The sequence below is a fragment of the Chinchilla lanigera genome, unplaced genomic scaffold, assembly GCF_000276665.1.
Source record: "Chinchilla lanigera isolate Chin_1 unplaced genomic scaffold, ChiLan1.0 scaffold00052, whole genome shotgun sequence".
Classification (NCBI taxonomy): Eukaryota; Metazoa; Chordata; class Mammalia; order Rodentia; family Chinchillidae; genus Chinchilla; species Chinchilla lanigera.
In genome coordinates, this window is record NW_004955453.1 from 15,420,008 (window position 1) to 15,446,715 (window position 26,708).

Below are 26,708 nucleotides of genomic sequence, written 5' to 3' on the forward strand. Positions count from 1 at the left end.
GGGCCAGCTTGTGATCTTACTGTCTGCCTCCATTCTTTTCCTGCCTGCTGGGCCCTCTGCCTCCCACACTGCCTTTCTTGTTCCTCCTTCCTCTGGGAAGCAGAAAGAAAGTGTATGGCAAGGTCACACTGGCTGTGCCATCCTGAGCACAGAGAGGTGGTTTTTTGAGGCAGGTGAGCCCTGCAGTTTGCTCTGAGAGAGACTTGGGGAAGCCAAGGAGAGTGCATCACGCTGGCGCAGGCCATGAGAGGACTCATGGCATTGTTGTGTTTTCTTCTCCTTCCTCCTGCGCCTTAGCCCACAGCCTCCCCATCCTCCTCCCATCCCCAGTGAGGATGCTGCTGAAATGGGATCTAGGCCTTGAAAACATCAGGTGGGAGGATGGTGGCTGGGTGTACCTGCCCCTCTTCCAGCACAAACCCTGGCCTGCCAGCTGCCGGTTGCTTTCCTGAGCGATCTTTCTGGCCCTGGTCAGCTGGCCTGCTCTCAAAGAGTGTGCTCTGTGGCGTGGCCCAACTCACTGCCAGGCTGGGACAAGGCTTGTGGAATCCCGGGAAGACTGGGGCCCTCGGAGTGCACACAGCCTGCTTGTTCCTCCAGCCCCGGGGTCTCTGGGATTGGAAGGAGGGAAGGATGTCCTGGGGATCTGTTTCCCTCACACACACACACACACACTATGTCCAGCCCAGCCAGCAGGCCCTTCTGCCCTCTCTCCCTGGACCTTTGACACCCTGACCCCATGCCTCTCTGGGGAGTCCCCCAGCCCCCAAGCCCGTGCCTTTCACCTCCTTATGGCTCTTCTCAGAACCAGAAGTTTTAGAGTTCAAAGCTTTCTCTTCTCTCATTTTCCACTTTGGAAAGTGAGGCCCAGGAAAAGGAAATGACTTGTCCAAGGTCAAGTGACCTAGCTGGGATTGAAATCTAGGAGTCTGAGTCTGGAGCTTGGTCTCTCTCCACCCCAAACTCCCTCTCCTTCTGGCTACTTCGGGCACCACGGGCATTTTGGATTGAGTAATTCTTGCTATGGAGGGCTGATCTGTGTGTTAGAGGTGGTTTAGGGGCACCGCTGGCCTCTGTCTGCTTGATGCCAATGGCGTTCCTTCCAGATGGGACAACCTAAAATGCCTGCGGAGCTGGCCACACATCTCCTGAGGCCACATTGTGGTGAGGACCACTGGCACCTGGTACTGTCTTTTCCTATCAACCCCTCGTCTCAGCTTCCCTTCCCTTTCCCACTTGCAGGCTATGAGGGAGCTCTGCACGGGGGCCACGGCTCGGCTTCCCCGTCTGTCCTTGCAGCAGGCTGCTTAGAGACTGCAGCGCTCAGCCGTCTTGTTCCTTTAGAGTAAGAGCCAAAAACCAGGCCAGGAAGACGCTTCTATACCTGTTAATGGAAAGAAGGGACTGGACTGGAAGGGGCTGAGCCTTCCGTGAGGGTGGCTGAGGGCAGCTGAAGTCCTTCTCCCCAGGACAGACCCCTCAGGGTGACTGAGGGTGCTCCGTGACCCGTCTGACCCCCAGCTTTAAGTCTGCTGGCCAGAGGATAGGATGGTTGTTTTACCTGCAGTTGGGAAGCATTTCTTTTATGTATAATAATAAATAATAATATACATTTCTTGTATATGCATACATTTTTAAATTTTAAAGAGAGAAAAGAACAATATAGAATTTCAAGACAATGTGATAAGAAATTAGCAATGGTTATTATATTGCTTCTTGTTATCTTCAAAATAGTTGCTCAGATTACAGGATATAGGCATGCAAAATTGACCAAACAATATAAACACTAGCTGTTCCTTTCAATGAACTAATAGAAATTAGTAGTACGATTATCTTAGCTATCGTGTGTGTTTGTGTGTGTATGTATTTTTAATTTTAAAAAAAAAAGGGAGAAGCATTTCTTTACTGTAGAAATTGCCTTTCAGTATTCCATTTTCCTTGTATGGTTGGACCTGGAGGTTTTTGATTCTTCTTCGTTTTTGGCTTTTCTGAGACAGGGTTTTGCTGTGTAGTTCAGGCTAGCCTTGAACTTGCTTGTGTAGCTCAGGCTGGTCTGGAACTCATGTGATCCTCTTGCCTCAGCCTCCCAAGTGCTAGGATTATAGGATTATGCCACCACGCTTGGCAAGGTTTTTAGTTCTTAAGTGTTGGGGCTCCTGGTGCTCTGCTAACCTGCCCCCTCAGGACATCTGACAAGATGTGGTAATGGGAGGACATCTGTCTGGGATGCAGGGGCCCTGGTTATTGACCTTGGCTTCAGCGTTACCCATCTGTGACTGTGGGAAACTCTCTTCCCTTCCCAGAGTCGGATGGACTGAATGGGGTAGAGGATTGGGCCGGATGAGCTCTGGGTGTCCTCTGGGTCAACCCAGCTGTGATTGTAGGAAGTGGACTATGCTGACTGCCCACAGCAGGAGCAGTAGGTTTTGGGTCTTAAAGAATCCTGGGTGCCTAGGAAGGCTCCAGAAGATCTCCAAGTCTACCTCTTGGCTTCTGGAACATGTGCTTCATAGAATCCCTGTCTTGGGGTTCTGGAGACATCTAGCTGCCTTTGGGGATAGAATAGAACAAATACTGGGACAGTCCCAGTGTGTGTTCTTAGAACATCACATCCTTGGATTTTGGGCCATTTTGTCTTGGCCATTTCTCTTTGCTAGAGATTTAATATCATGATTTTTTTGGTGAGGGAAGGGCAGTACCGAGCATTGAACTCAAAATCTCCACATTGAGCTGTCTCCCCAGCCTTTTAAATGTAATTCAATTTTTAAATTTTATATATTTGAGACAGGTTCTTACTAAATTGCTAAGTGGCCCAGGCAAGATTTTTGAGCAGAGAAAATCCAAGCCAAATTGTATATCCTAGCATTTAAGTATTGGGGGGATATACATGGGCTCAGTGAGATAAAGTCACAGAAGTGCCATGTTCTTATCTGCTGCGCTCCTTGCAGATGCTGACTTAGCATGGGTGAAAAGGGCTAGGTATAATCTTAAGTTGTGTTTACAAAAGTGTGGTGTCCAGAAAGTAGAAGGTGGTGTGATTGTCATAGGTCAGAGGTCTCTACTAATTGAGGGTCCTTCAGTTTAGAGTGACAAAGAAAGTGTTAAAGACAAGCAGTGGATGTGGATATGAGGCCCAGGGACTTGTGTGGAGGAAAGGGATATATCAAAGGGGAGAATTAAGAAGACATCACACCACATTTAATATCTGAAGGGCTTACTTGAAGGAGAGGTCTAGTTTGTTCTGGGTCATCTCAGAAGGTACCGTATGGCCAGTGAATGTAAAGACAGGGCCCCAGGGAGAGTTTGCTTTTTAAATGTTGAACTATAGCCACTAGTGGCTTTAGTGTACAGGCTCTAAAGATGAATGAGCTGCTTTGGGGAGATAGTGATATCTGCTAACTGGCAGTATTTACATGCAGCTAGGACCAGCCTTTGCTAAATCTGTCTGTGTCATTCTCAGCTGAGGAGTGTTTAAAATTCAGATTCCCAGGCTTTTCCTCTGACAATTTTGTCTCAGAAGGCCTGGTGTGGGGTCAGGGGTCTGGGTTTTTATAAACTTTCCCTAGAACTTGTGGTACAGCCTGTCCCTTGGTGGTTGTCTTAGTTATTTTTCTCTTATTGCTGAGACAAAGTACCTGCCACCCAAAGTTACAGGGGGAAGGGTTTATTTAGCTCACAGTTTGTAGAGGTTTCAGTCTATAATTGGCTGGCTCCAAGGGAGGGTGGCTTGGCAGAGGGGCATCAAAGAGGAGAACCAGTTCATGGCAAGCAGAAGACAAAAAAGCAAGCAAGGAAGGGACCTTAACAGCCTCTTTCTACCCTGACTTTTATACTCTATCTAGGCTACTGGGACTAGGGAAGTACCAAACCAATCAGTGGACTGATTTAGTAATCACACACCCTTAATCCTAGCATCGCACCATGAGTCAATCACACACTCTAGATCCAGCTACCTCTGAAAAAGCTCTGCCTATGACCACATGAGGCTTTGGGGAGACATCTAAACAGAAGCCATAACAGGGATAGTGGAGAATTATTGGATGGGATCACCACTGGCAGGAGCGCTTGTCTGGTGATGTTTTTCAAACGGCAGGTTGCTAATTATATACAAGCTGATTTTAGGTGTATGTAAGTCTATTAGTCAGCTTTTCATTATTTGGACAAAGTACCTGGCATACACAAATTAAAGGAGAAGTTTATTTTAGCTTATGGTTTCAGAGGTTTTAGTCTGTAGTCAGCTGGCTCCAAGGCAGAAACAGCATGGCAGAAGGGCACAACAGAGGAAAGCTACTCAAGGCAGCCAAGAAACGGGAAAAAAAGAAAAAGCCAGGAAGAAATACACCCTTCTAAGCCACACACCCAGTTACCTCCCTTCTCTAACTAGGCTCTACCTCCTAACAACACATTCAGCTATGAGCTCTTCTTCAGTGGATTAGTCCACTGGTGAGGTTAGTGCCTGTATTGGTTACTTTTCTCTTATTGCTGGGGCAAAATGCCCAATACCCAAAGTTAAGGAAGGAAAAGTTTGCTTAACTCACAGTTTGTAGAGGTTTCAGTCCATAATCAGTTAGCTCCAAGGCAGGGTGGTATAGTAGAGGGGCAACCACCCATTCATGGTGCTGGAGGATACCAAAAGTAACAGGAAAGGAGACAGACAAGGCTTTCCCTGACTTATGTTGTATGCAAGCTACCCACCTTAGGGCAGGTGTAGCATTCACACCCCCACTCACAGCACTGGACCACAAACACATCACAAACTCTAGATTCAGCCATCTCTAAAAAGCCCACCCTCCATGACAGCATGAGGCTTTGGGGGGGACATTCAGACACAAACCATAACATTCCTGTCCCTAATGCCCCAAAGACTCATGCACGTCCCTCTGTGCAAAAGGCATTTAGTCCGTCTCTAAGAGTTGCCAAAATCCTAAGTTTCAACATTGCTGAAAAGTCCAAGTCCCAAGTCTCCTCTGAGATGTAAGGCAAACTCTTAGCCCCCTGTACAAAAAAAAAAAAGGAAATTAAGCACTTCCAACATTCAATAGCACAAGATAAACATTTCCATTCCAAAAGTTACAAATGGGGATACAAAGGAATGGGACCAAAATAAGTCCAAAATCCAGCAAGGCAAACATTAAATCCTGTAGTTCCATGTACAGCATCCAAAGCAATTTGTGGCAAGGTATAAACTCCAAAGGGCTTAGCTGCCTCTGTCCTTATGGCATTGCTTGTGGGTTGTATCTGCCATGACTTACCTCTTGGGCCTGCTCTGCTCGCTCCTTGCAGGTTTGTTCAGATGATCCATGTTCCAGGCTTCTCCAAACTTCTGAGGTCTCCAATACACCTTTGGCTTCACCCTCATATCTTCACACACTGCCCCTCTTAGGGGCACGCAGCCTGGACTCCTAGGCCTTGTAAAATCTGAGTGAAAGTCTTCTTAACCCCACAACGGTTGCATTCTGCACCTAAAACCATCACCACATGGATGATGCCAAGGTCTGCTGCCAGTTGGCACAGTAGCCAGGCTTTCTGCTCTCTTGGCTGTAGGTGTTGAGTGCCTAAATCACTGAACACTCTGAATCCAATTCTGAGGAACAAATTTTCTGTGCTGCTGCCATTCTGGAACATGGTGCTCTGTGGCTGTCTTCTCAAAGCAAAGTCTTTCACTTTTGAAATTTTGAGGCTACAAAGAGTGGTATACTGCTGCTTCTTGTGATGCCCTCAGGCCATCTCTTCTATTCTTCTTTTCCTACTCAGCAATCAAGATCTCCTCTGCTCTATTTTTGCAGTCCGCAGCTTTATTGGAGCTTCTCTTCTGGCCAAACTCACATTCTGCTGGGCTCTTTGCTCTTGACTGTCAACATAGATCCGGTTAAAAGCCTCCAACAGTAGCCATGCCACTGTCTCAACATTTGACTGCCTTGAAATTTCTTCTACAAGATTGATTAGTCTTCTGCTGTTACCCTCAGTGTCAGATCAAGTCTCTGGACATGAGCAAAATGCAGACAAGCCATAACACACATATGTGTTCCTCTTCCCAGCAGAAATCTCCCAAGCTTGGTCTTTACCAGCAGGCTTTCTATCAGCCTTCTGGTCTTTTGAGCTCTGACCAGAAACTCCCATACAGAACAGCCTAAGGCATTCCAGCTGTACCTTTTCAGCCAGCATCTCTAAATCTGTCCAGTCTCTTCCCAGAAGCTATTCCCAAAGGCTCCTGAACCACATGGTCAGGTATAGTCACAACAATGACCAAATTTGGTACCAAATTCTGTCTTAGTTACTTTTCGTGTTGCTGAGACAAAAATATCCAACACCCAAAGTTAAAAGGAGAAATATCTTATAGTTTGTAGAAGTTTCTGTCCATAATTGGCTGGCTTCAAGGCAGGGTGGCACATGACAGAGAGGCGACATTTCATGGCAGTGGAAGACAGCAGAAGCAACAAGAGCAAGAGGGAGGAGCAAGCCTCTTTTCCTCCCTTACATTGTATGAAGACTATTTGCCCTAGGCCCTAGGGTGGGTGAGGCACTCACAGTGACCTGCCTCTTCTGACCAAGCCCTACCACCTAACAGCAAGTCAGCTATTAGTCCCTATAACTGAATCATCTTCCAAAGGTCCTGCCTGTGATTGAATGAGGCTTTAGATGGGACATCTAGATACAAACCATAACATTCCATTCTGGCCCTCAAAAGACTCATGTATATGTCTTTGTACAAATTTCATGTAGTCCATCTCAAAGAGTTGCCATAGTACTAATAGTTACAGCACTGCTTAGAAGTACAAGTCCAAAGTCTCCTCTCAGACTTAGACAAATTCTTATCTGTGAGCCCTGTGAATATCAAAAGAAGTTAAACACCATCAACATATGATACTACAAGATAAACATCCCCATTCTAAAAGGGAGAAATAGGGGCATAGAAAACAACAATGGGATCAAATCAAGACTGAAATCCAGCAGGGCAAAAATCTTATAGTTCCATGTTCAGCACAAGAAGCAAGTTGTGATGACAAGATGTGAACTATAAAGGCTTGGGTGGCCCCACTCCTACAGCGTTGCCAGTGGTTGTAGCTCTCATGGCTTTTCTCTTAGGCTGGCTTTGCTCACTTCTTGCAGCTTCCCTCAGATGTTCCATGCTCCTGGCTTCTCCAACTTTCTGGGATCTTGCACTTTTAGCTTCACTCTCATACCTACATGCACTGCCCTTTCAGGGCCACACTGCCTAGCCTTCCAGGCCTTCTTCTGAAATCTGAGTGGAAGCCTCCCACTCCCTGACCACATAATTCTTGCACTCTGCATGCCTATAAATCCAACACCACATGGGTGATGGCAGGATCTGCCATGAAATTGAGGCAGTAGCCAGGCTCCCTTGTATCATGACTGTAGAGGCCTCTAGGTGCCTGGATGGCTGAGCATTACAAACTAAATTCTGACAAATTCCTTGGGTGGCTGTTCCGGAGCATGGTGCCCTAGGATTCTCTTCTCCAAGCAAAATGTTTCATTTTTGCAATTTTGAGCCTGCACAGTATGAGGGCTTATTTGTTCCTCACATGCCTTGTTTGTTCCTCACATGCCCTCAAGGCATTTTTCCTATTGTCCTGATCCAGTCTACTTGGTTTCTTTCTAATGTTAATCTTTTCAGCAACCAAACTCTCCTCTCCTTCATCTTTGCTGGTATTTTCTTTTTGGCAAAATGGAATACTTTTAAAATGGGCCTTTTGCTCTTTATTTTCAGTATAAACTGGGTTAAAATTCTGAACAGTATATATGCCACAGATTAAATGTTGAGCTGCCTTGAAATTTCCTCTGGCAGATTGTCTGCTGTCCTTAATCTGAGTCTCCTGCAGAATCTCAGAACATGAGCAAAATGTAGACAAATTTTCTCCTTGAGCATAATACACATGGTCGCATGTCCAGCTGCCAATGAAGTCCTTGTTTCAAACTGAAGCCTCCTCTGACCTTGGTCTTTACTGCCTGCTTTTTTATTAGCATTCTGGTCTTCTGATCTCTGACCAGAATCTCCCGTCAAGCTCAGCTTATTGCATTCTGGGGCTGCTTCTTTAGTTGGCATTTCTAAACCTTTCTAAATTCCTCTTGGAAGCCTGTTCCAAAGGCGTTTGCACTACATGGTCAGGTATTGTTACAGGAATGATTCTACTTTCAGTACCAAAGTTTGTCTTAGTCATTTCCCTCATTGCTGGGACAAAATATCCAGTGATTACAATTTAAAGGAGAAAAAGTTAATTTTTCCGTCCAGTTTCTAGAGGTTTCAGTCCATAATTGGCTGTTCCAAGGAAGGACAGCATGGCAAAAGGGCGTGGCAGAGAATTGCTCATGGTATGGCAGACAGGAAGCAGAGAGAGAGAGAGAGAGAGAGAGAGAGAGAGAGAGAGAGAGAGAGAGAGAGGGCTGTTTTAGTTATTCTCTCATTGGTGGGACGAAACATCTGACACCCACAAGTTAAAAGAGTAAAGATTTATTGTAGCTCAGTTTGTGGAGGTTTTAGTCCATAGTCAGCTGGTTCCAAGGCAGGGCAGCATAGCAGAAAGGAAAGAGCTTATGGCAAGGCAGATCGGAAACAGTGCATGGGACCAAGGGAGAGGAAGGTTATATGCACCCTTCCAGGCCATGTCCACTGTGACCCACCTGTTCCCACTAGGCTTTACCTCTCAACATCACAGTCAGCTATAAACTCATCAGTGGAGTAACCCCACATCAGATAAAAATGATTCAGTACCACACACCCAATATCCAGTCCCACACATCTGTGATCCAGTCATCTCTCAAAAGGCTCACAGATATGCACATTAGGCTTTGGGAAGACATCTAGATATAAGCCATAACAACAGCCAAGGGAGGAGCTGTGCCTTCTGGATCATACCCACAGTGAACCCCCTGTTCTGACCGGGCCTTGCCACCTAACAGCAAGTCAGGTATAATGCCCTCATAATCCAGTCACCTTCCAAAGTTCCCACTTATTTTTGAATGGGCTTTAGGGGCACATCTAGATATAAATGATAAAAGAACTCTTCTCCCTGCTGCCCCAACCCTTCCTTTTCCTTAATAATTTAGTGTGTGAGGGCTGGAGGTGTAGCTGAGTGGTAGGCCACTTGGCTAGCATGAGCAAGCCCTGGTTCCATTCCCAGCATTGCAAAAGTAAGCAAGCAAACAGAAACAATAACCTCAGAGACACTGTGTGACACTGAGATACCTCATCATCCAGCCACTTTATCAGTGAAGATAAGGCAGTGACCCTCATACAGGACACTGGGTGACATTCTTGCTTTCCCCCGCCCATTTTCCTTTTTTACTCTTAAAGAGTAGCCAGAGAGTGATGGTGGCCACGGGGAGGGGCTGAAGGAGGAAGTGGCTGATTCCTTGTGCTCAGATGATACTGAAGAAGTAGGTGGTCTGCACCTGGCAGGGCAGTTCCTCCTGAGCATGCAATGCCATCTCTGGCTGTGGAGCCCTGGGCTGCAAAGGCAGTGTCACTTGGTCCCTCCTGCAGGGAGAAACTCAGTCTCAGAGGCCCTCACTGGCTTGGCTGCAAACCCAGGCCACTGCCTATCAACCCTGGGAATTAGGTTGGGATATTCAACTGAGCTCCAAATAGGTCACAGACAACATGCAAATAAGGGCTGGAATATGGTGTCTCAATGTCTATCAATTGGGAATTTCTGGCACTTTTTAGGGTACCTCAGGCGGGTAGTGGACACCCGAGGGCAGCTGATTGGGTTTAGCTGAGGGGTTGACTACAGACCTGAGTGGTTGGTTGGGGGTGAGAGGGACACCTCACCCTCTGAAAACTCATTCTCTTTGACATTCATGATTTCCCCAGATGGGAATAAACAGAGTACGAATAGCCAGTTGGTTGCCAGCATCTCAGGTGGCTGGAGGATTGGTGCCCAGCCAGATGCCTACTGGTATTCCAAAGCCAGGCCTCAGAAAGTATCACAATCCTAGGCTTTGCACTGAGAGCTCTGCTTTGGGTTCCTGTCCCACTGCAGCACCTCTCTGCAAAGTAAAGGGATCCCTCTCTCTCTGTCTCTCTCTCTGTCTCTCTCTGTCTCTCTCCCTCTCTGTCTGTCTGTCTGCCTGTCTGTCTTTCTCTATCTCCAAGCCTGGGAAGTGTCCTGGCTTCTAGTCTCTGCCCAGTAGGAGGGCAGGAGAAAAAGGGGAAAAAAAGATTTCCACCTTATTGTTCAGCAGCTGGAAAGTTGTTGTCATCTGTTCTGCCTTCCATTTGCTGAGAGTGGAAAAAAATGTGGAAAATTTGGGGAAATAAATCTCAGTACCCTCATAGGAACTCGCCTGGCTCCCTGGCCCTTGCAGCCCTGCCTGTGTGCTCAGTGCGCAGGCAGGGCTGGCTCCCAGCTTCTCTCTCCCGGCTTGTGCTCTGATGCTGGGGCTGCCATGGCTTTGGGACTGGGCTGGATGAGGGCTGAGCCGGGGCTGGGGCTGGAGCAAGGCTGGGCTGGTCACTTCTCGCTGCTGGCTGGAGGGCTTAGGAAGCCACTGTGATGTCATTCAAGAGCTACATAGCTGCAGGATGATAAGTGAAACCCTTGGGACCCAGCTGGCTGAAATTACAGACAGAGTTTTATCCCACTGGCTTCCTACAAGCCAGAGAGGCAGAGTGAGCGAGAGGGGGAGAGAGCGAGCTCCAGGCAGAGCCAGCGAGGGAGGGAGTGGTGTGTGTGAGAGTGTGTTCATGGGCAGGCGGGCGGCCCTGACTCCTCCCACCCCTGACAGTCCGAGGAAGCCTGAGCAGGACACACACAGCACTTGGAGCCACAGCCTTGTGGGAATTATTTGAAACTTGAGGCACAAGGAACAAATCCAGGCAGTTCTCCCCCTCTGTCTCCCGCTCCATTCCGGGGTAAGTGCTCTGGCTGGGCAGCTGTTTTGCCTGTGTGTGTCCTTGTGTGGCTCTCCGCTGGACCTGGGGTGGGGACGCTTCTGTGCGCAGGGACCGGGTGTGCCTGGGACCTGCCCCGGGACGGGTGTGAGCAGGGCTGTGGCTGCTGTGTGCCTTTGGATGTGGATGTGGCGGACCTCGCTGTCTCCTCCTGGAGCTGCTCCCTGGGACTTGTAAGAGCCACGGCCTTTGGTTGAAGGGGTAGCTGGGTGGCGTGCTTTAGCTGTTCTGTCTTTTGGGGTAGTGGTCCATCTTAGGTGAGAACTGAGCAAGCAGAAGTATGGATGAGGTGTTATCCAGGATATCTGCCCCCGTCTTACGCCTGAGCTATGGGGCACCTCAGCCCTGGCCGTTTTCTGCCACCCTCCCATTTGTTCCCATTCAGTGCTTCCTCCTCATCAAAGTTGACAGGGCTCTTGGCAGTCCTGCTGTCCCCCTGGCCAGAGCTCTCTGAGTGCCCAGAAGGGCGTCTGAGCCTGGCAGAGAAGCACTTGAGCTGTTGTGAGCTTGGGAGCTATTTTTACAGTCCTGAGTGTGCCTGTGATATCTGGTGCCCGGATAGGCGAGGGTGGGGAGTGGGGGCACCAGGCTTGGGTTAACACTCCAAGCTGGGGAGCTACACGCCAGGCCAGAGTGAGGGGGCCACCTGGGAGCTTGCATTTGTCCTGCGGGCGTGGGTTGTTGTGTGACCAAGACGAATTACCCACACTCTAGGCTGCCTGGTCCCTTGGGTCTGAAATAAAGGTCACAGTCATGACCAGGTTTTCTGTCCTATTCCCTCTCTGGAGGGCATGCTAGGAATTCAAGTGAGATGGTGTCTGGGATGATGCCTCGGGTCCTTCCTAAGGGGTGGGTCTGGGGAGACATCTGTCACCATCACTGGACCGAGTCGTGTGCATCACCTCGTCCTGGGATGCTTGCTTCATCAGAGCTGTAGGGTCTGCCTTCCAGCCCTCTCTCACCACCCCTACTCCTCCAGCCGGCTTCACCTTGAAGCCATCAGGGCCAGCAGCACTGTGCTCAAAGCTAGGAGTCCATTTGGCGCTTCCTTGCTGGGTGACCTTGGGGGTTCCCTGAATCTGCTGAGCCTGTAAAGTGAGGGTATACGCAGGGGATAAACTGACTGCTTAAGGCCCTCCAGTTTAGGCTCCCCCCACCCCACCGGCCCGCCACCACATCATGGCACTAGGGGTTTGACCCAGGGCCTTTGCAGTGAGCTACGTCCTCGGCTTTGTTTTATTTTGAAACAGGATTTGCTCTTGCTGGCACCTTTCAATCTGTGTGCCTCAGCTTCCCAGAGTGCCGGGATTATAGGCGTGTGCCACCACACCCAGGTCCTCCAAGGCTTTTAAAATTCTGTTTTGGCTTAGCTGACCTCTGGGTCCCTCTGAGATCCCCGTATTGTGACACTCAGTGCCTGGAGCCAGGGGACGGTGTGCAGGCAGTGAGGGGCTTTAGTTCGCATTTCAATCCAAGCTAATTTTCTCCACCTTTAAGGCCCAGGCTGAAATTCAGAGGTGCTGCATTTGGACGCCAGGCCTCCTATCTCCCTCATTCTTTCTTGGCCTCGGCAGGATGGGGCATGTGGCCAGGAGAGACTCACTTACCCTCCACCCCTACATCCACGAGGCGGGCTTGTGGGTGACAATGGTGAAGTCACAGGGGACAGAGCCACCTGTGGAAAGACTGACAGCTCTGAGAAGAATCTTGTCTGTCCACTCTGAAAACATGCTGGCTTCCTCCTGCTGTGTGCTGCTAAACAGGGAGAAGACAGAGGCCTGGACTCGTCTGTCCCTTGCCCACAGGGCACAAGGCCCCTTGTTTGTCCGTGTTGCATCAATAAACATGTCCCCACGTGTGGCCAGATTCCTCCGGCAGCACCTGTCTCTGCCCCTTTTCCTGTTCTAGAGCCTAGATCTCTCTGCCGGTCTCCTTCAGAGGCTAGAGATGAAAGAGTTTTCTTTCATCTCTAATTCTGCAGATCTTCAGAGCCCCTGTGAATGCCATTTCCCTTTAGAAAGTTCGAAACCTGTGGTCCTAGCATTCTGGGAGCCTGAGGCAGGAGAATCACAGGTTGAGTCTAAGCCTGGGCAACTACTGTCTTAGCAAGACCCTGTCTCAAAAAATAAAAAGGATTGGGGTGAAGTTCAGTATGAAGGTCCTTGGTTCAACCTCCAGTATCTCAACAAAAATGAGGGAAGGAAAGAGGGAGGGGCAGAGAGAGGGAGGGAGGGAGGGAGGGAAAGAAGGAAGGGAGAAAGAAAGGGAAGAGAAAGAGAAAGAGAAAGAAAGAAAGAGAAAGAAAGAAAGAAAGAAAGAAAGAAAGAAAGAAAGAAAGAAAGAAAGAGAGAGAAAGAAAGAGAAGAAGGAAGGAAGAGAAAAAATTTCCAGAGCTCCCTGCAGGCTGTGCCCAGCAAAGGCCTGTCAATCTCTGCTGGAGTGGAATGGGAGATAGGCCCTGTGGAGGCTAGGGCTGAGTCCTAGGGCCCTGCTGCACATGCCAGGATGTCCCAATCCCCCTCATACCCTGTCTTGCTGGGACCCTGGACCGCACCTCTGCCTGACCCCCTGAGTCCTCCCTCTACTTTGCCCTCCCCAAGCCAGCTAAGAGCTGGAGGGGTGCTCTAGCTGGCTGCTTCTGAGGTCTTCTGGCTGGAAGATTTCTGTCCTGTGTATCTCCCCCTGCTCCTGGATGGAGCTGGATGATCTCATACAAGTTCTGGATGACGGGAAGGGGCACTAGAGTGGCATTTTAACTTGTAGATGAGTAGTGTATCTTAACCTGGGATCCATAGATGAACTTCGCGGTATCTATCAAGTCCCTGAATTACGTCCAAATGTGTCTGTGTGTGCATTTGAAAAAGTTATTCTAGGCTTTCATCAGGTACCCCAAGACATTCTTGGCTAGCAGAGTTAATGTTCACTAACCTGGAAAGTGACTGGGGAGGTCCATAGGGGGACACCACAGAGTAGGCTGTTGCTCTACCCATTCACAAGATAGCTACTGTGCCTGGCATGTGCTGCAGAATATGAAGAATACCCGCTCTCAGATATTTTGGCTATAGTACTTCTCTTTTCCCTTTTCTGTGCAAGTGGCTTGGGGTCCTCCTAGAACCACTGATTTTCTCCTGGGTTGGAGTGGCAGAAGACTATCTCAGTGACGGTCGAGACTATATAAAACTTTCTGGGCTTCTTGATATAAGATGCACTTACGGGAAACTTAATATGTGCCAGGCTCTACTCTATAGGGCTGTCCTGCACAGCTATATAGGTTGACATAGAAATCCAAGAGGCTTCAGTCATGTAGACCACATCGGGAATGGCACCCCTGGGAACCAGGCCCTAGAGAGACAAAGGAATAAGGTCCCTTCCTCAAGGAGCACTCAGCTTAGGAGGGAAGACAGTAAGGACCGTACAGTGGGCGTCTCAGGAGAGGGGACTACAAGGGGCTGTGTGAACACAGCAGAGCTTGACATGAGTTTGGAAGACAGTAGGAAGGGGTTGGGTCTTGGGAAGCTTCCCTGAGATGCTGGAACTGAGTCTGATGGTGGACGAGAGGTTTTTTGGAGGTTGAGAGTTTCAGGGGCAGAGTGAGGAAGGGCACCTCAGGAGTGGAAACAGCACTGCCAATTCAGAGAGAGAAGAGCATACAAATGTTTAGTAAGAATAGAGTGCAGGGTGTTTGGGGTTTTGAGGACAGTGAAGTTGAGGCTTCAAAATGCAGGCCAGGGCCAGAGGATAAAAGGCATGTCCGGCAAGGGGGCTGTGGGTGATGACAGCCGTTGGAAAATGGGAAGCAGAGAATGGAGAGCAAAAGGCTTGGACATGCCAAGGCCTCACTCAAGGGACTTAGCTCCCTGAGTCCTGTCACTCAGCAAACTGCAAGTAAGCATTCAGATCCTCCCTTGACCAGCCCGAAGGCCAGGCTTGGAGTGGGTAAGTGGTTGATGCAGGCTGACTGGGCCATTAAGACGGGGAGCATCTTTCTGAGTGGTGGGTGTGTCTGGTGCTGGGGGATGGGAAGGCATGCTTTCCTTACCTTCTCTTCAGATCTATATCTCTGTGGGCTCCCTGGTGCCCAGCCCCATGTGCTGACTCCATTTGCCCCTCAGCTTCCCCAGCCCTGGCCCCTGTACGGCTGGTTTAGGGTGCTGCTAACGGAGTGGCATGTCCAGAACTCATTCTCCCAGCTGCCTCTTAGCTCAACCTCCCTTCTCACCAAGACTCACTTACCTCCCAGATGCACATGAGCTTTGATTGCCCATTCCTGCTTTTAAGGAGTCCCGATTCCTCCGCCTGGCGCCCAATCTGCCTCCTTGCTGCCGGTGCCCAGGGTAGGCACAGTGCCTTTTCTATTGGCACCAGATTGCTTTTCTTCCATGTTAGTTGGTCATTGCCACTCTGGGTAATGTATTTTAATGAATTGTTATTTGCTGGACATGGACCCAGAGGACTTTTTATTGCAGAGGGCCCCATCTCAGAAGCCTTAATAAATAACACTCTATTCGAATCATACCTGCCATTTGGTAAGGGAGGGGTCTCTTCTCATCGAATCATTGCCAAGGAAAGGGGTCTCTTGCAGTCACTTCAGCTGTCACCTTCTATTCTTCATGGTTCAGCCATCTGTCCTGATGTCTACAGAAGTGAAATCTGCTCCCATTAGGAAAGGTGGGGTTGCTGGTGATCGTGGTGTCCTTAATCTCATTCTGAGTTGATCACCTGGGTCTGAGTTTCCTGCGTATGGGCCCAGACGCCCAGAAGAGTTTGTTAAAATGCTGATTCTTGACTCTGCTTCAATCCTCTGGCTAGATATTTGGATTAGGGTCCTGGAACCTAATTTTAAACAAGTTCTTGAAGAGGTTCTTATGAAATTCAAAATGAGAAAGCAGCTACCCTAAAACCATATAACCATAGCATGACTTATGTATTCATTTTTTATGTTCTGCTTTGAGCATGCTAGATGGATACACCTTGCTTTTCCTACAGCCTGGTCTACCCCATGCTTGTAGCACTGCACACACCTGTGTACGACACACTGCTGGGAGGGTGCCTTAGGGAGCAGTCCTCATCCAACTCAGCTAGGGATTTTCCTTCGATCTTTCCAAAAGCATGACTCGCACATTTGGATCCTGGCTGTGGCGGAAGAAGGGCTCCTTGGTGCATGCAGTTAGCTCAGTGTAAAGGGCGGAGTCCAGGGCTGGGATGAGCAGGGAGACATAGACAAAGCAAATGGGCCCTTGAGGACATTCTGGACTCTTAGCTTCCCCAGAGAAGTGGACAGTGAGATGGCCCATGGGATAGGATTTCCAGGATGGGCTGGGCTATGGCGTGGAGCTCACCATTTTGTGCTGCCTCTGGCCTGTGTTTCTGCACAGTTAGTCCTCCTATCCATTGTCACCTGGGCCAGTGATTCCCCACCAGCCAGACTCCTCACTTTGTCCCATGCCCCGTCCCTCTGAGTGAACAGATCCTCTCAGCCCAGGTGGCTTTGTCTGAGCTGGCTGGTCCTCTGGAGGCTGCTGGGCCTTGGATGAGATGGCTCTGGTAGCTCCTCAGCTAGAGAGCTGTAAAGCCATCTCCGCCTAGCACCTAGAAGTTTTCTGTGCTCTCCTCCCCCACTGAATTTCACTTCTTTCCTCTTTCTGCTCGCCTCTCTCTTTTGCCCTTCCTGTCTTGATAGATTGAAACCAATAGTATATTCCGGCTTCTTGTGGTCCCGGTAAATAGCTCTTAATGTGGCCATGCTGCGTGGGGAGGAGGGAGTGGTAAGACTGTGTGTACTAGGGACTGGGGGTGTTGGGGACACTTACCTTCATCTGCTTAAGAGGAGGAGGCGTTTGTGCTCTACAGGTCATGCCCCAATGCCAGGGTTCAGCAGAACCTTCCCAGGGGGCCAGACAGACCTGAGTGTCCTTGATTCTGCCCTTGATTCAAAGAGGAGGACAATTCAATGAGGGTCAGAGTGGCCTGGGACCTGTGCTCCTTGTGGCTGGCACGAGCCCCTGGCCTCTTCTATGAGGATAGCAAGAGAGATTTCATTTGTCCTTAGCAAACAGGATTTAATTAAGCAATTTACACATCTTTGATTTTCTTACAAGGTCTTAGTGTCTTGGCAGTTATTGTTCCTGATATTGCTGCAAACAGGAGCCCACGTGGGGATAAATTACATAGCAAAACAAGTTTAATATTGATGTTTTCAAAATCAGTGAAGAGCGAGGCCTGGCCAGAAGGGGCAAGGAAAGGCCAGGATGTCAGGTGGTGGGAATCAGTGCGAGTTCTCCCACCTGCCTTGGGGACACAGTCTGCGCTGTCTTGATGAAAGGTCTTTTACGAACTCTAGGCAGATGCTGAAGGGCCTGGATGCTCTCAGGTAGGGTTCACACCCAGGGGCTGTCGTGTCCTGCCTGTCAAGGTGTGAGTCTGCTGTGCAGGGCAGCTTTGGCATACAGAGGATGGAGGGCAGTGCTGGCTGGGGGAACACACTGGCATCTCGCAGTGTAGCCTGCCAAGGGGGCCTGCAGCCTTCCAGACCCAGTGAGAAGGAAAGCCAGCTCTTCAGTTTCTGCTTACTGGTTCGAGGGGGGCTCCATTCTCCGGGATCAGCCCCAGAAATCGGGTGGATGACAGCTTCTTGTATGTGACCCTTTTCCTCACTGGAAACAGCCAGCAGGGGTCTTTTCTTTTTGGTGCAGCAAGGAGCCCAGTGCCGGAGGGACAGGGCACGGAGGGCAGTCTCTTTCTCATTCTGCAGCTTGGACCCCCTTGGAAACAATGACAGGGGAGTGGGGAGGGGCAGCTGTGCCTGGACTTGCATCTTGGATGCTTTTAGGAGTCTGGGCACAGGGCAGGTTGGTGAGGATTCAGAAGGCATCTCAGCCAAACTCCCTTCCACTTCAGACCAGCCCCCAGCCCTGTGCACCTTGGCTGCCTGGCAACTCGGGCCCCGTGTCACTTGGGGCTGGTTACTGGCTGAGGTCCGGAAACCTCAGAGAAATCTGGGGACAGAGACAGTTCCAGAGAACTCATTGAATGGGCAAAGCCCCCCGCCCCCATGGTGTGTGTAGGGTGATGCATGTGCCTGGTCAGGCATCTCTGTGTTGGCTTTTGGGTGATGAAAGTTGGCTGGTTTTGGCGTGTGTGTGTGTGCTGATCAGGACATTCCTGTTTTGTGGTCGTCGGATCACTTGTTTTTGGCCATGGGCTTCTGTAGGAGGGTTTATTTTTAGTGGCTATCACTTCTGGCCTGAGGGTTGAACCTTGGACACAGCAGAAACATTTGCATTTTCTGAAATGTTTGTGGCTTTAAATTTAAATATTTATTTTGGAGTATTCTTGCCTTTTATGTGTTTATTCAACTCTGTGTTCATGTGCGTGTGTATTAGGAGAGAAGTGTAGCGTAATATAAATTTCATGGTCTTTGAAGTAAATTAGTTCTGATTTTAAGGCCCGGCTTTCCCAGGTACCATGTATTTACAAGTGAATTGTTCTGGCTCCAAGAGCCTTGTTTTTCCAACTCTTCATGGGCATAATTCCACTTGCCTTGAAGGGTTGAAATCTTGTGTGTGCAGTGCCTGTGTTGAGGTGTGCACTCACAGTAGCGGTTACTGGTGTTTACACAAATATCCATGCCTGTGCTTTCTCCCGGTGGCTCTTGGTATTGTGTGGGGACCTAGTGAGCACAAGTCTGGGTGTTTTTGATTTGGGTAGTTCCTGGTTGGCATGGTCTCTGGCTGTCTTTGTGTCTCGTTCTGTGTGTTACTGCTGGTAGCTGGCTGGAGTTGGGTTTTTTTTCCTGCCAACTGGGGGGCCTGGATTGGAGTGAGAGGAGGTGCTTGTGTGTGCGTGTGCGTGCATGTGTGCTTGTGTGAGTGTGTGTTGGGCCTGGAGGCTGGGCTGTTGACTGTACAGGGTGTGAAGTCACAGAACTCCTCTGGGCGGGGAAGTTCTTGTTCCTGAGTCAGCCCTCTGGCCCCCAGCCACCCAGCACTCACTTTTTCCTTTCAGAGAAAGTGTTGCCTCCCCCACTGCCCTGGGCCCTGAGCCCCTGCCCCAGCACCCTACGTGGTCTCCTCTGGCACAAGGATTGCAGGCTTTGCTGGACTCTGTCTCTATTCAGCCCTTCAGGGGTCCTCAGAGGGATCTGGATGCTCCTTTTGGGGGGCCTGCTGCAGTCCTGTCTGACTCACCCTCCCTTGACTAGTTCTCATTCCTTGGAAGTTTAAGTGGTATGAGATGACCTTGTTGGTTGGGGGCAGGGTCCACAAGGAGGGGACAGTGCTGGGGGAGCAACTGGGGGAAACTTCTGGAAATGCAAAAAGGACATTGTCTGTCTGAACAGTTCTAGCAAATTGTTTGCATGGAACCAGACTCGGCTGTGAAGGCTGGAAGACAAGTCTATCTTAGCAAGTCCCAGCTCTGCCTTCACCTTCCTCCTGCACCTTGGGCATGGGAGACCCCTCTCTGTACCTCTATTATACCTAGGCTGTTTTCTCCCCGCTTTCTTGTGCAGACTGGCTGCCGGGAGGGGCTGGATCTCCATGCTTATACCTGTACAAGCACTTACAGCAAAGCCTAGTACTTTGTCTCAAGTATAGAGCAGGAATTCTAGGAAGTGAGATGGAGCCGTGGAGGAGGCCAATTATGCTTTGTATATTACCCTTCAGGAGTTAATGATATTCATAATGGCAATGATTATGGCTCCCAAACGCTAACCTTTCACCATGCACTGGTATAAACATATGACTTCCGTCAGTTCATTTCAGCTGAAAGTGCTGTGTATTCAGCAAATACTGGAAATTTCATGTGGTGCAGCCCGGTGCTGGTATTGTCCCTGTTGTACAGGTGAAGACACTGAGGTCCAGAGTGCCTCTGTGGTTGGGGAAGCTAGTGAAATGCTAGAGCTGGCTTGGGACATGAACAGTTTGCCATTAGGACCCCTTGCTCAGTCCTAGGTATAGCTTCCTACCCTCGAAGCTGGGTGTTGGTGAGAGCTGCACCTGAAAGACCAGGGAGGTGTTCTCTGTCCTTTCCCTACGCCTCTCCTTGCAGGGGCAGGAGCAGGTTTGGAGATCCGGGGAAGAGGTGCTCTTAGCTCTTCTTTATGGGATAGTAGCCAGTATTCCTGCCTCCACTGATACCTGCTATTTCCCTTTCTCTGTCCTTGCAGAGGTAGTGGGACACACCCAGGGGCCACTGGATGGGAGCCTGTATGCCAAGGTGAAGAAGAAGGACTCCCTGAACGGCAGCACTGGGGCCATCAATGCGGCACGTCCCGCCCTATCAGCCACTCCCAATCACGTGGAGCACACACTCTCCGTGAGCAGTGACTCAGGCAACTCCACAGCCTCCACCAAGACTGACAAGACAGATGAGACTGCGCCTGGGGCCTCTGGTGCCCCTGCTTCCTTGAGCCCTGAGGAGAAGCGGGAGCTGGATCGCCTGCTCAGTGGCTTTGGTTTAGAGCGAGAGAAACAAGGTGCCATGTACCACGCCCAGCACCTCAGGCCCCGCCCGGCAGGAGGTCCAGCCATGTCGTCCTCTGGCCGCCACGTTGTCCCAGCCCAGGTTCACATCAATGGCAGGGCCTTGGCATCTGAGCGGGAGACAGACATCCTGGATGATGAGCTGCCCAACCAAGATGGGCACAGCGTGGGCAGCATGGGCACCTTGTCCTCCCTGGATGGGGTCACCAACACCAGTGAGGGGAACTACCCAGAGGCTCTGCCCCCACTGACCAATGGCCTGGACAAATCCTACCCAGTGGAGCCACTGGTCAATGGTGGAGGCTACCCTTATGAGTCTGCCAGCAGGGCAGGGCCTGCCCAGGCCAGCCATGTGGTCCCTTTGCGGCCCTCCTACTCTGCGCAGGAAGGTTTAGCCGGCTACCAGCGTGGGGGGCCCCTCCCAGCCTGGTTGCAGCCAGCGACCACCTCCCACTATAGCCATGACCCCAGTGGCCTCTTCCGCTCTCAGTCCTTTCCAGATGCCGAGCCCCAGCTGCCCCTGGCTCCAGCCCGTGGTGGCAGCAGTCGGGAGGCCGTACAGAGGGGGCTGAATTCATGGCAGCAGCAACAGCCTCGCCCCCCTCCGCGGCAGCAGGAAAGAGCCCAAGTGGAGAGTCTGGCGAGCAGCAGGCCCAGCCCCCAGCCTTTGGCAGAGCCCCCCATGCCTGCTCTCCCAGAGTTCCCAAGAGCAGCCTCCCAGCAGGAGATTGAGCAGTCCATTGAAGCCCTCAACATGCTCATGCTGGACCTGGAGCCAACCTCGGCTGGCACCCCGCTGCACAAGTCCCAAAGTGTCCCGGGGGCCTGGCCAGGGGCTTCTCCACTCTCCTCTCAGCCCCCTGCAGGCTCTTCCCACCAGTCCCACCCACTGACCCAGTCCAGGTCTGGCTACATCCCCAGTGGGCATTCCTTAGGAACCCCTGAGCCGGTCCCCACTGGCAGGTCCTACTCACCTTATGATTATCAGCCATGTCCGGCTGGGCCCAACCAGGATTTCCGTCCCAAGAGCCCAGCTTCCACCTCCTCAACTGCCTTCCTCCCAAATGCTCATGCCCCTCCAGGGCCTCAGCAGCCCCCAGCCTCTCTCCCTGGCCTCACCACTCAGCCTCAGCTCCCACCAAAGGAAGCGACTTCAGAGCCTTCCCGAACTCCAGAAGAGGAACCATTGAACCTGGAAGGGCTGGTAGCCCACCGGGTGGCAGGTAAGAGCCTTGGGGACCATCAGATTGGAGCATGTCCTGTGTACTCCCTCCACCCCTTCCCTCTTCAGTCTTGGTGGTCTTGCTGGGGGGCAGTACAGGCCTAGAGATGGTCCTCTGGCAGATGCTGCTTGGTCTGTGGCCTGTTACACACCAAGCTGGGTTCAAAGATTATCAATTCCTACCCTTTGGAGTTTACAATCTAGTTAGAGGGTGGGAGTGTAGACAGAGAATTTTAACAGAGAGCAAAGTGTGCTCTGACGGAAGTGAGACTGAGGCCCAGAAGTGGGACTGAGTGGGAAAGCAGAGCTTATTATCTAGGGCAATCAGAGAAAGCTTCCCAGGGGTGGTGACTTTGGGGCTGGAGTAGACTTTCTAGGCACAGAGGAGATCCTACAACTGCCTGCTACACTTGTCCTCAGCCTGCAGTCCTTGGGGCAGGAGTGGAGAAGGTTGGTGGGAAGACTGTGGGTTTAGTTTCCCTCTTGGGCCCATTCTGAGGCTATAACACAGGCTGAGAGGTTTTCCTAAAGCTCTTGGGCTTTAAGTGTTTTGACATGATGGGGCCTTTTGGCCTGGCCAACCATCCAGATAATCCTTGCTTAGAACCAGCTGTGTGTGTGAAACAAAGTTCCTCTTCCTATCAGAGCAAATCTGGAGAGATCTGCAGAGAAGAGTGTGGGATAGTCAAAGAACCTATTAGGAAGAAACAGGCCTGAAGTAGCAAGACTCCTAGGTCTGATTGTGTTATGAGGCGAAGCACAGGCAGCGGAGCCCAGAACTGTAGGGTCAGGTGGGCCCTGTGCCCAGCCTTCAGCTGCCAGGGTGGCAGCAGGCGCTCAGGGAAGACGAGGAGCCTGAGCAGCTGGCTCTGCCCTCCACCCTTTTCCTAAATTTAGGGGAAGCTGAGTCACCATGCCAGCTGCACAGAGAGAGGGAGACGCCCTTCTTGGGGATGGACCATGGCTTTGGGGAAGCAGCTTGGGACAGGCAGGCTGTGAGGTTGGGCCCAGGACTGGGTGCAGTAGCAGAGGCTTCAGAAGGAGAACCCCTTGTTCCACTCTTGGTAGTCTGCAGTTGGCCACAATGGAAGTCTTTCCACCATGGAACTTGGCAGCCACAGCTTCCCCTCCCTGAAGAGCTAGTCTAGACTTCATTATAGTATTGCTTTACCTGAGCATGGAAACAAGACGCACAGCTGTGTAACCCCGGGGTGAAATGTACTGTGGGGTGATCCAGATGGGATTTGGACTTCTGCTTTCTACTGCATCTGGGGTCTGACATAAAGATATCTCCCTGGTTGCTTTGTCAGCAGAAACCTCTTTCCTCCTGGTTTTATTGAAGAGAGAGGAATGGGGCCCCCCAAATTCACTAGAAATGTAATTCCAGAGTTGAAGAGGCAGCCTGAAGAATAATGACATTCTAGTGTAGCAATGAAGAAGCTGGAACATAAGCTTCAGTATGAGTAACCTGGGAAGCTCAGATCTGAGGGTGACCAGAAAGAGATTCTGGTCACAAACTTAATCTGGTTTCTTTTGGCTTTTACCCATTAAGTCTTTTTTTCTTGTTGGTTGTTCTTGGTACCTCAGTACTGTGTCCCTAGTTCATTCCACTTTGATCCAACCCCTCCTCATGTCTTATTTCAACTTAAATTTCAGAGAATATAGGGTCTTTTTTCTTAACTTAAAAGAATATATACTAGAAATCCATAGTGCACATCAGTTTTCTCATGAAACATTACGAGCATTCCTGTCATAGCCAAGGGACAGATTAAGGATTCCTGTGTCACAACTATCATTTAACACTGTATCAGATGGCCCAGCCATAGCAATAAGACAAGAAAAAGCGATGAGTCAAAGTTGGAGAGCCCAACTGAGGTATCCTGTGTCTCTGATTCTGTGGTAGACTGATACTGGATGTCTCTAGAGAGATTTCAGTGTATCTTGGGAATTAGATGTGGATCTTATCTTTGAGGAGTCTAGCATTTAGTAGGTGGTAGTGGGGGACTGGAACTTTAAGGTGACGTTATTTGTAATGAGAGAAGTATGGAGAAATTTCTGTGGGAGAGAATCCAGGAGGTCACTGTTGTTTGAAGTGGTTTGGGAGGCTGTGAAGTGTAGGTTTAAACTGAGCCTTGTAAGCTAGGTAAGATTTTGAAAATGGGTAAGGCTGCTAAACAGAGAGGGGTCACAGTGAGGCTAGGAAGGAATAGAAAATGTTTAAAGAACAGTGAGTAGGTGAAGAGCATTGTAGATTGTGAGAGGAAGACTCAGGGCAGGCAGCCAGGGTACTACTGTCTCAGGATTATTTTATTTTATTTTTTATATTTTTGTCTTTTTGAGACAGGGTCTTGCTATGCACTTCAGGCTGGCCTTGAACTCACTTTGTAACCCCGGCTGGTCTCAAACTCACAACGATCCTCCTGCCTCAGCCTCCCGAGTGCTGGGATTACAGGCATGCGCCACCACACCCGACTTTCAGGATAATTTTAAATACCAGACTAAGGAGCTGGACTTTTACCTAACCCTGTGTCACAAATCATTACTATGGTTTAGTCAGGAGAATGTGTCCTGGTAAAAGCTGTAGCATGGGAAGATGGATCTGGTGGATCTGTGCAGGAAGGATGCAACATGGAAGAGACATTGGGCTGGGAGATGCTAGGACCTTATTAGATAAACTTGTTGACAGGGACTGCATTAGGGGCCTGACTATGGGTATGGAAAAGAAGAGGTGATGCCATGGATCTGGTGGGAGGAAACCAATGTGATCACAAATCAATTGGCTGTTGTGGATGAGGTGGAGGCAGACATGGGATATGATTCAAAGGCCACACACACAGGAGAGTGGTTTCATTTGCATGCAGGTGTTAGATGGCAGAGCTGGCATGGTATAAGATGAAGCTCCAGTGTTAGGTCTATATTGAGTTTGAGGTGACAGTGGAACTTCCAGGTATGGATGTATAGAATTGGAGCTTGAAGAGTGGGAACAGTTATAGATTTTAGAATCTTTCTCATGAAAGATTAAAGGTGGAGGTTAAACTTCTAGGCGTGGGTGAGCTCTTTATGCCAGAAGCAGGGAGACAAGAGAACTTGGGGTAGAACAGTCATGAGGGCAATGGAGGCTATGAAGGGGATCTCAGAATAAATGCTCAGGGCGGTGACAGGAGACCAGGACTATGTGTCATCACAAAGTAGATAGTAAAGAGTTTCAAGGAGGAGGAGTGGGAGGTTAGCAGTGTCAATCTGAAGAGATAAAGAGGAGGGGGAGAGAGCCCACTGGGCTGGCCATGGGCCTGGTGATTTTCAAAGGATCATTTTAGTTGAGTGCTGGTGACAGAAACCAGACCATGAGGGGCTGAGCAGTGAGTGGAGCGGGAGTGAAGACGGCATCCAACTACACTCTGGAGTGGTTTTATGATAAAAGGGGGAGAGAATGTAGTTAAAGAGGGCAGCAGAATATTGGGAACTTTTTGTACAGATAGGAGTCATATGAATGTTTCTAGGTAGAGAACAAGAAGGGAGAAGGTTGAAGATGGGGGAGGAAAGAGCAGGAAAAGAAGGGAAAGAAAGAAATGGACAGAACAATCACTCAGGAGGTTGGAAGAGATAGGCCTGGGAGCCAAGGTAGCTTATTCAGGCACAGACAGGAGCTGAGATGCCTCTTTATGAAATTATAAAGGGGGATAAAGACATAAGGAAATATCAGAGTCAGGCTTGGGAGCGTGAATTGAGAATCTAATGTTTTACATTTCATTATGTATATGGGATTGAGTTCATGGCTCATCCGGTCATTCGATGTAAGCTTTAATCTGTGCTACTCACTAGTCTTGGCTCTGGGAAAGTAGTAGTCAACAGCAGGGAGAGCCTATGCCCTTGTGGAGTTGGACACTAAACAAAGAAACACATAGATGTATACTCTTTTAGATGTCTGATAAGTGCCTTAGAGACAAAGCAGCGATGTGCTAGTGAGGAGTAGAAGGCAGGTAAGCAGTTATACTTTAACATGGGACAGTCAGGGAAGGTCATTGCTTGATGAGAATGGACCACATTGAGCAGCCAGTGCAAAGGTCCTGAGGTAGGAGTGTGTCTGGTGTGGCTGGGGCAGTGATCAACATGAGGTCCGAGAGGTAATGGGAAAGGGGCCAGCTTATGATTGGCCCCAGAAATGCTAAAAATTTTAGTTTTTAGCATAGTGTGGTATGAGAAGCATTAGAAAGAATTTGCTCCACAAAATGACGTTATCTGACTTGTTCTAAAAAGATCGCTGTAGCCAGGATGGCAGGAGGGAGAAGAGTTAGGAGGCTGCAGCTATTGATCAGGGTGGAAGCCAGAAGATGGGAGGAAGTGCTCAGACTGTGGAGATATTTTGGAATGGCTGCCAACAAGATTTATAGGTAGATGAGACAAGGACAACTCTGAGGCTTTTGGCCTGAACAACTAAATAATAAGCACTCTTTGTTGATAAGGGTAAGAATCTGGCAAGAGGGAGCATCAAAGTGTGTTGGGTTTTGAGATACCCACAGAAGATCTGAGAAGGTCAGGCTGTGAGAGTTAAGAGTTTCAAGGGGCTGTTAGAGCTTAGAGAGGTGGGAGGTATCACAGATTTCACCCAGAAGAAGTACAGGTAGGGAAGATTCTGAGGACTGAGTGTGGGGCCTTGCACATCTGGAGGTTGCAGACAGGAGGGGGAACCAGAAAAGAAAGTGGGATACAGCCCTGTGGATTAGAGGAGCGCTCAAAGCCAGGCTGAGGTGGTGCTGGCCACTTGCATGGCCCCTGTGGTGTGAAAGGGGATGGGGAATCAGAAAGGTGAGCAAAGGATGGCACCACAGATCCAGTGCATCCAGGCAGGTTCATTTTAAGGACTTTTTGTGGTGCCCAGCAGCTTTGGGCAGGAGCAGATAAGCATGAGGTACTCCCCAGGGTAGGGGACCACTCAGGTCAGTGGGACTGAGGGTCAAAGGGCAGTGGGATGCTGGGGGTGGGGCCCCTGGGCTGAGGCTGCTGGTATCACCCTGGATTCAGAAAGAGGCAGGTGACCATGACAGAAGAGGAGGACCTGGATAGATCGTGTGGCGTGAGGAGCCAGTGAGCC

At 49.8% G+C, this 26,708-nt stretch overlaps 1 protein-coding gene across 13 annotated transcripts in view; it reads left to right on the plus strand.

Annotated features, from left to right (window-relative positions):
* Tns1 (tensin 1) overlaps positions 1-26,708 on the plus strand; it is a 194,249-nt gene that overhangs the window by 130,286 nt on the left and 37,255 nt on the right. For all 13 annotated transcript variants that reach the window (XM_005395673.2, XM_013519827.1, XM_013519826.1 and 10 more), the window contains one exon: positions 20,079-21,617. In XM_005395673.2, the coding sequence (XP_005395730.1) occupies positions 20,079-21,617 (1,539 nt within the window). The remainder of the gene's footprint in view (positions 1-20,078; positions 21,618-26,708) is intronic.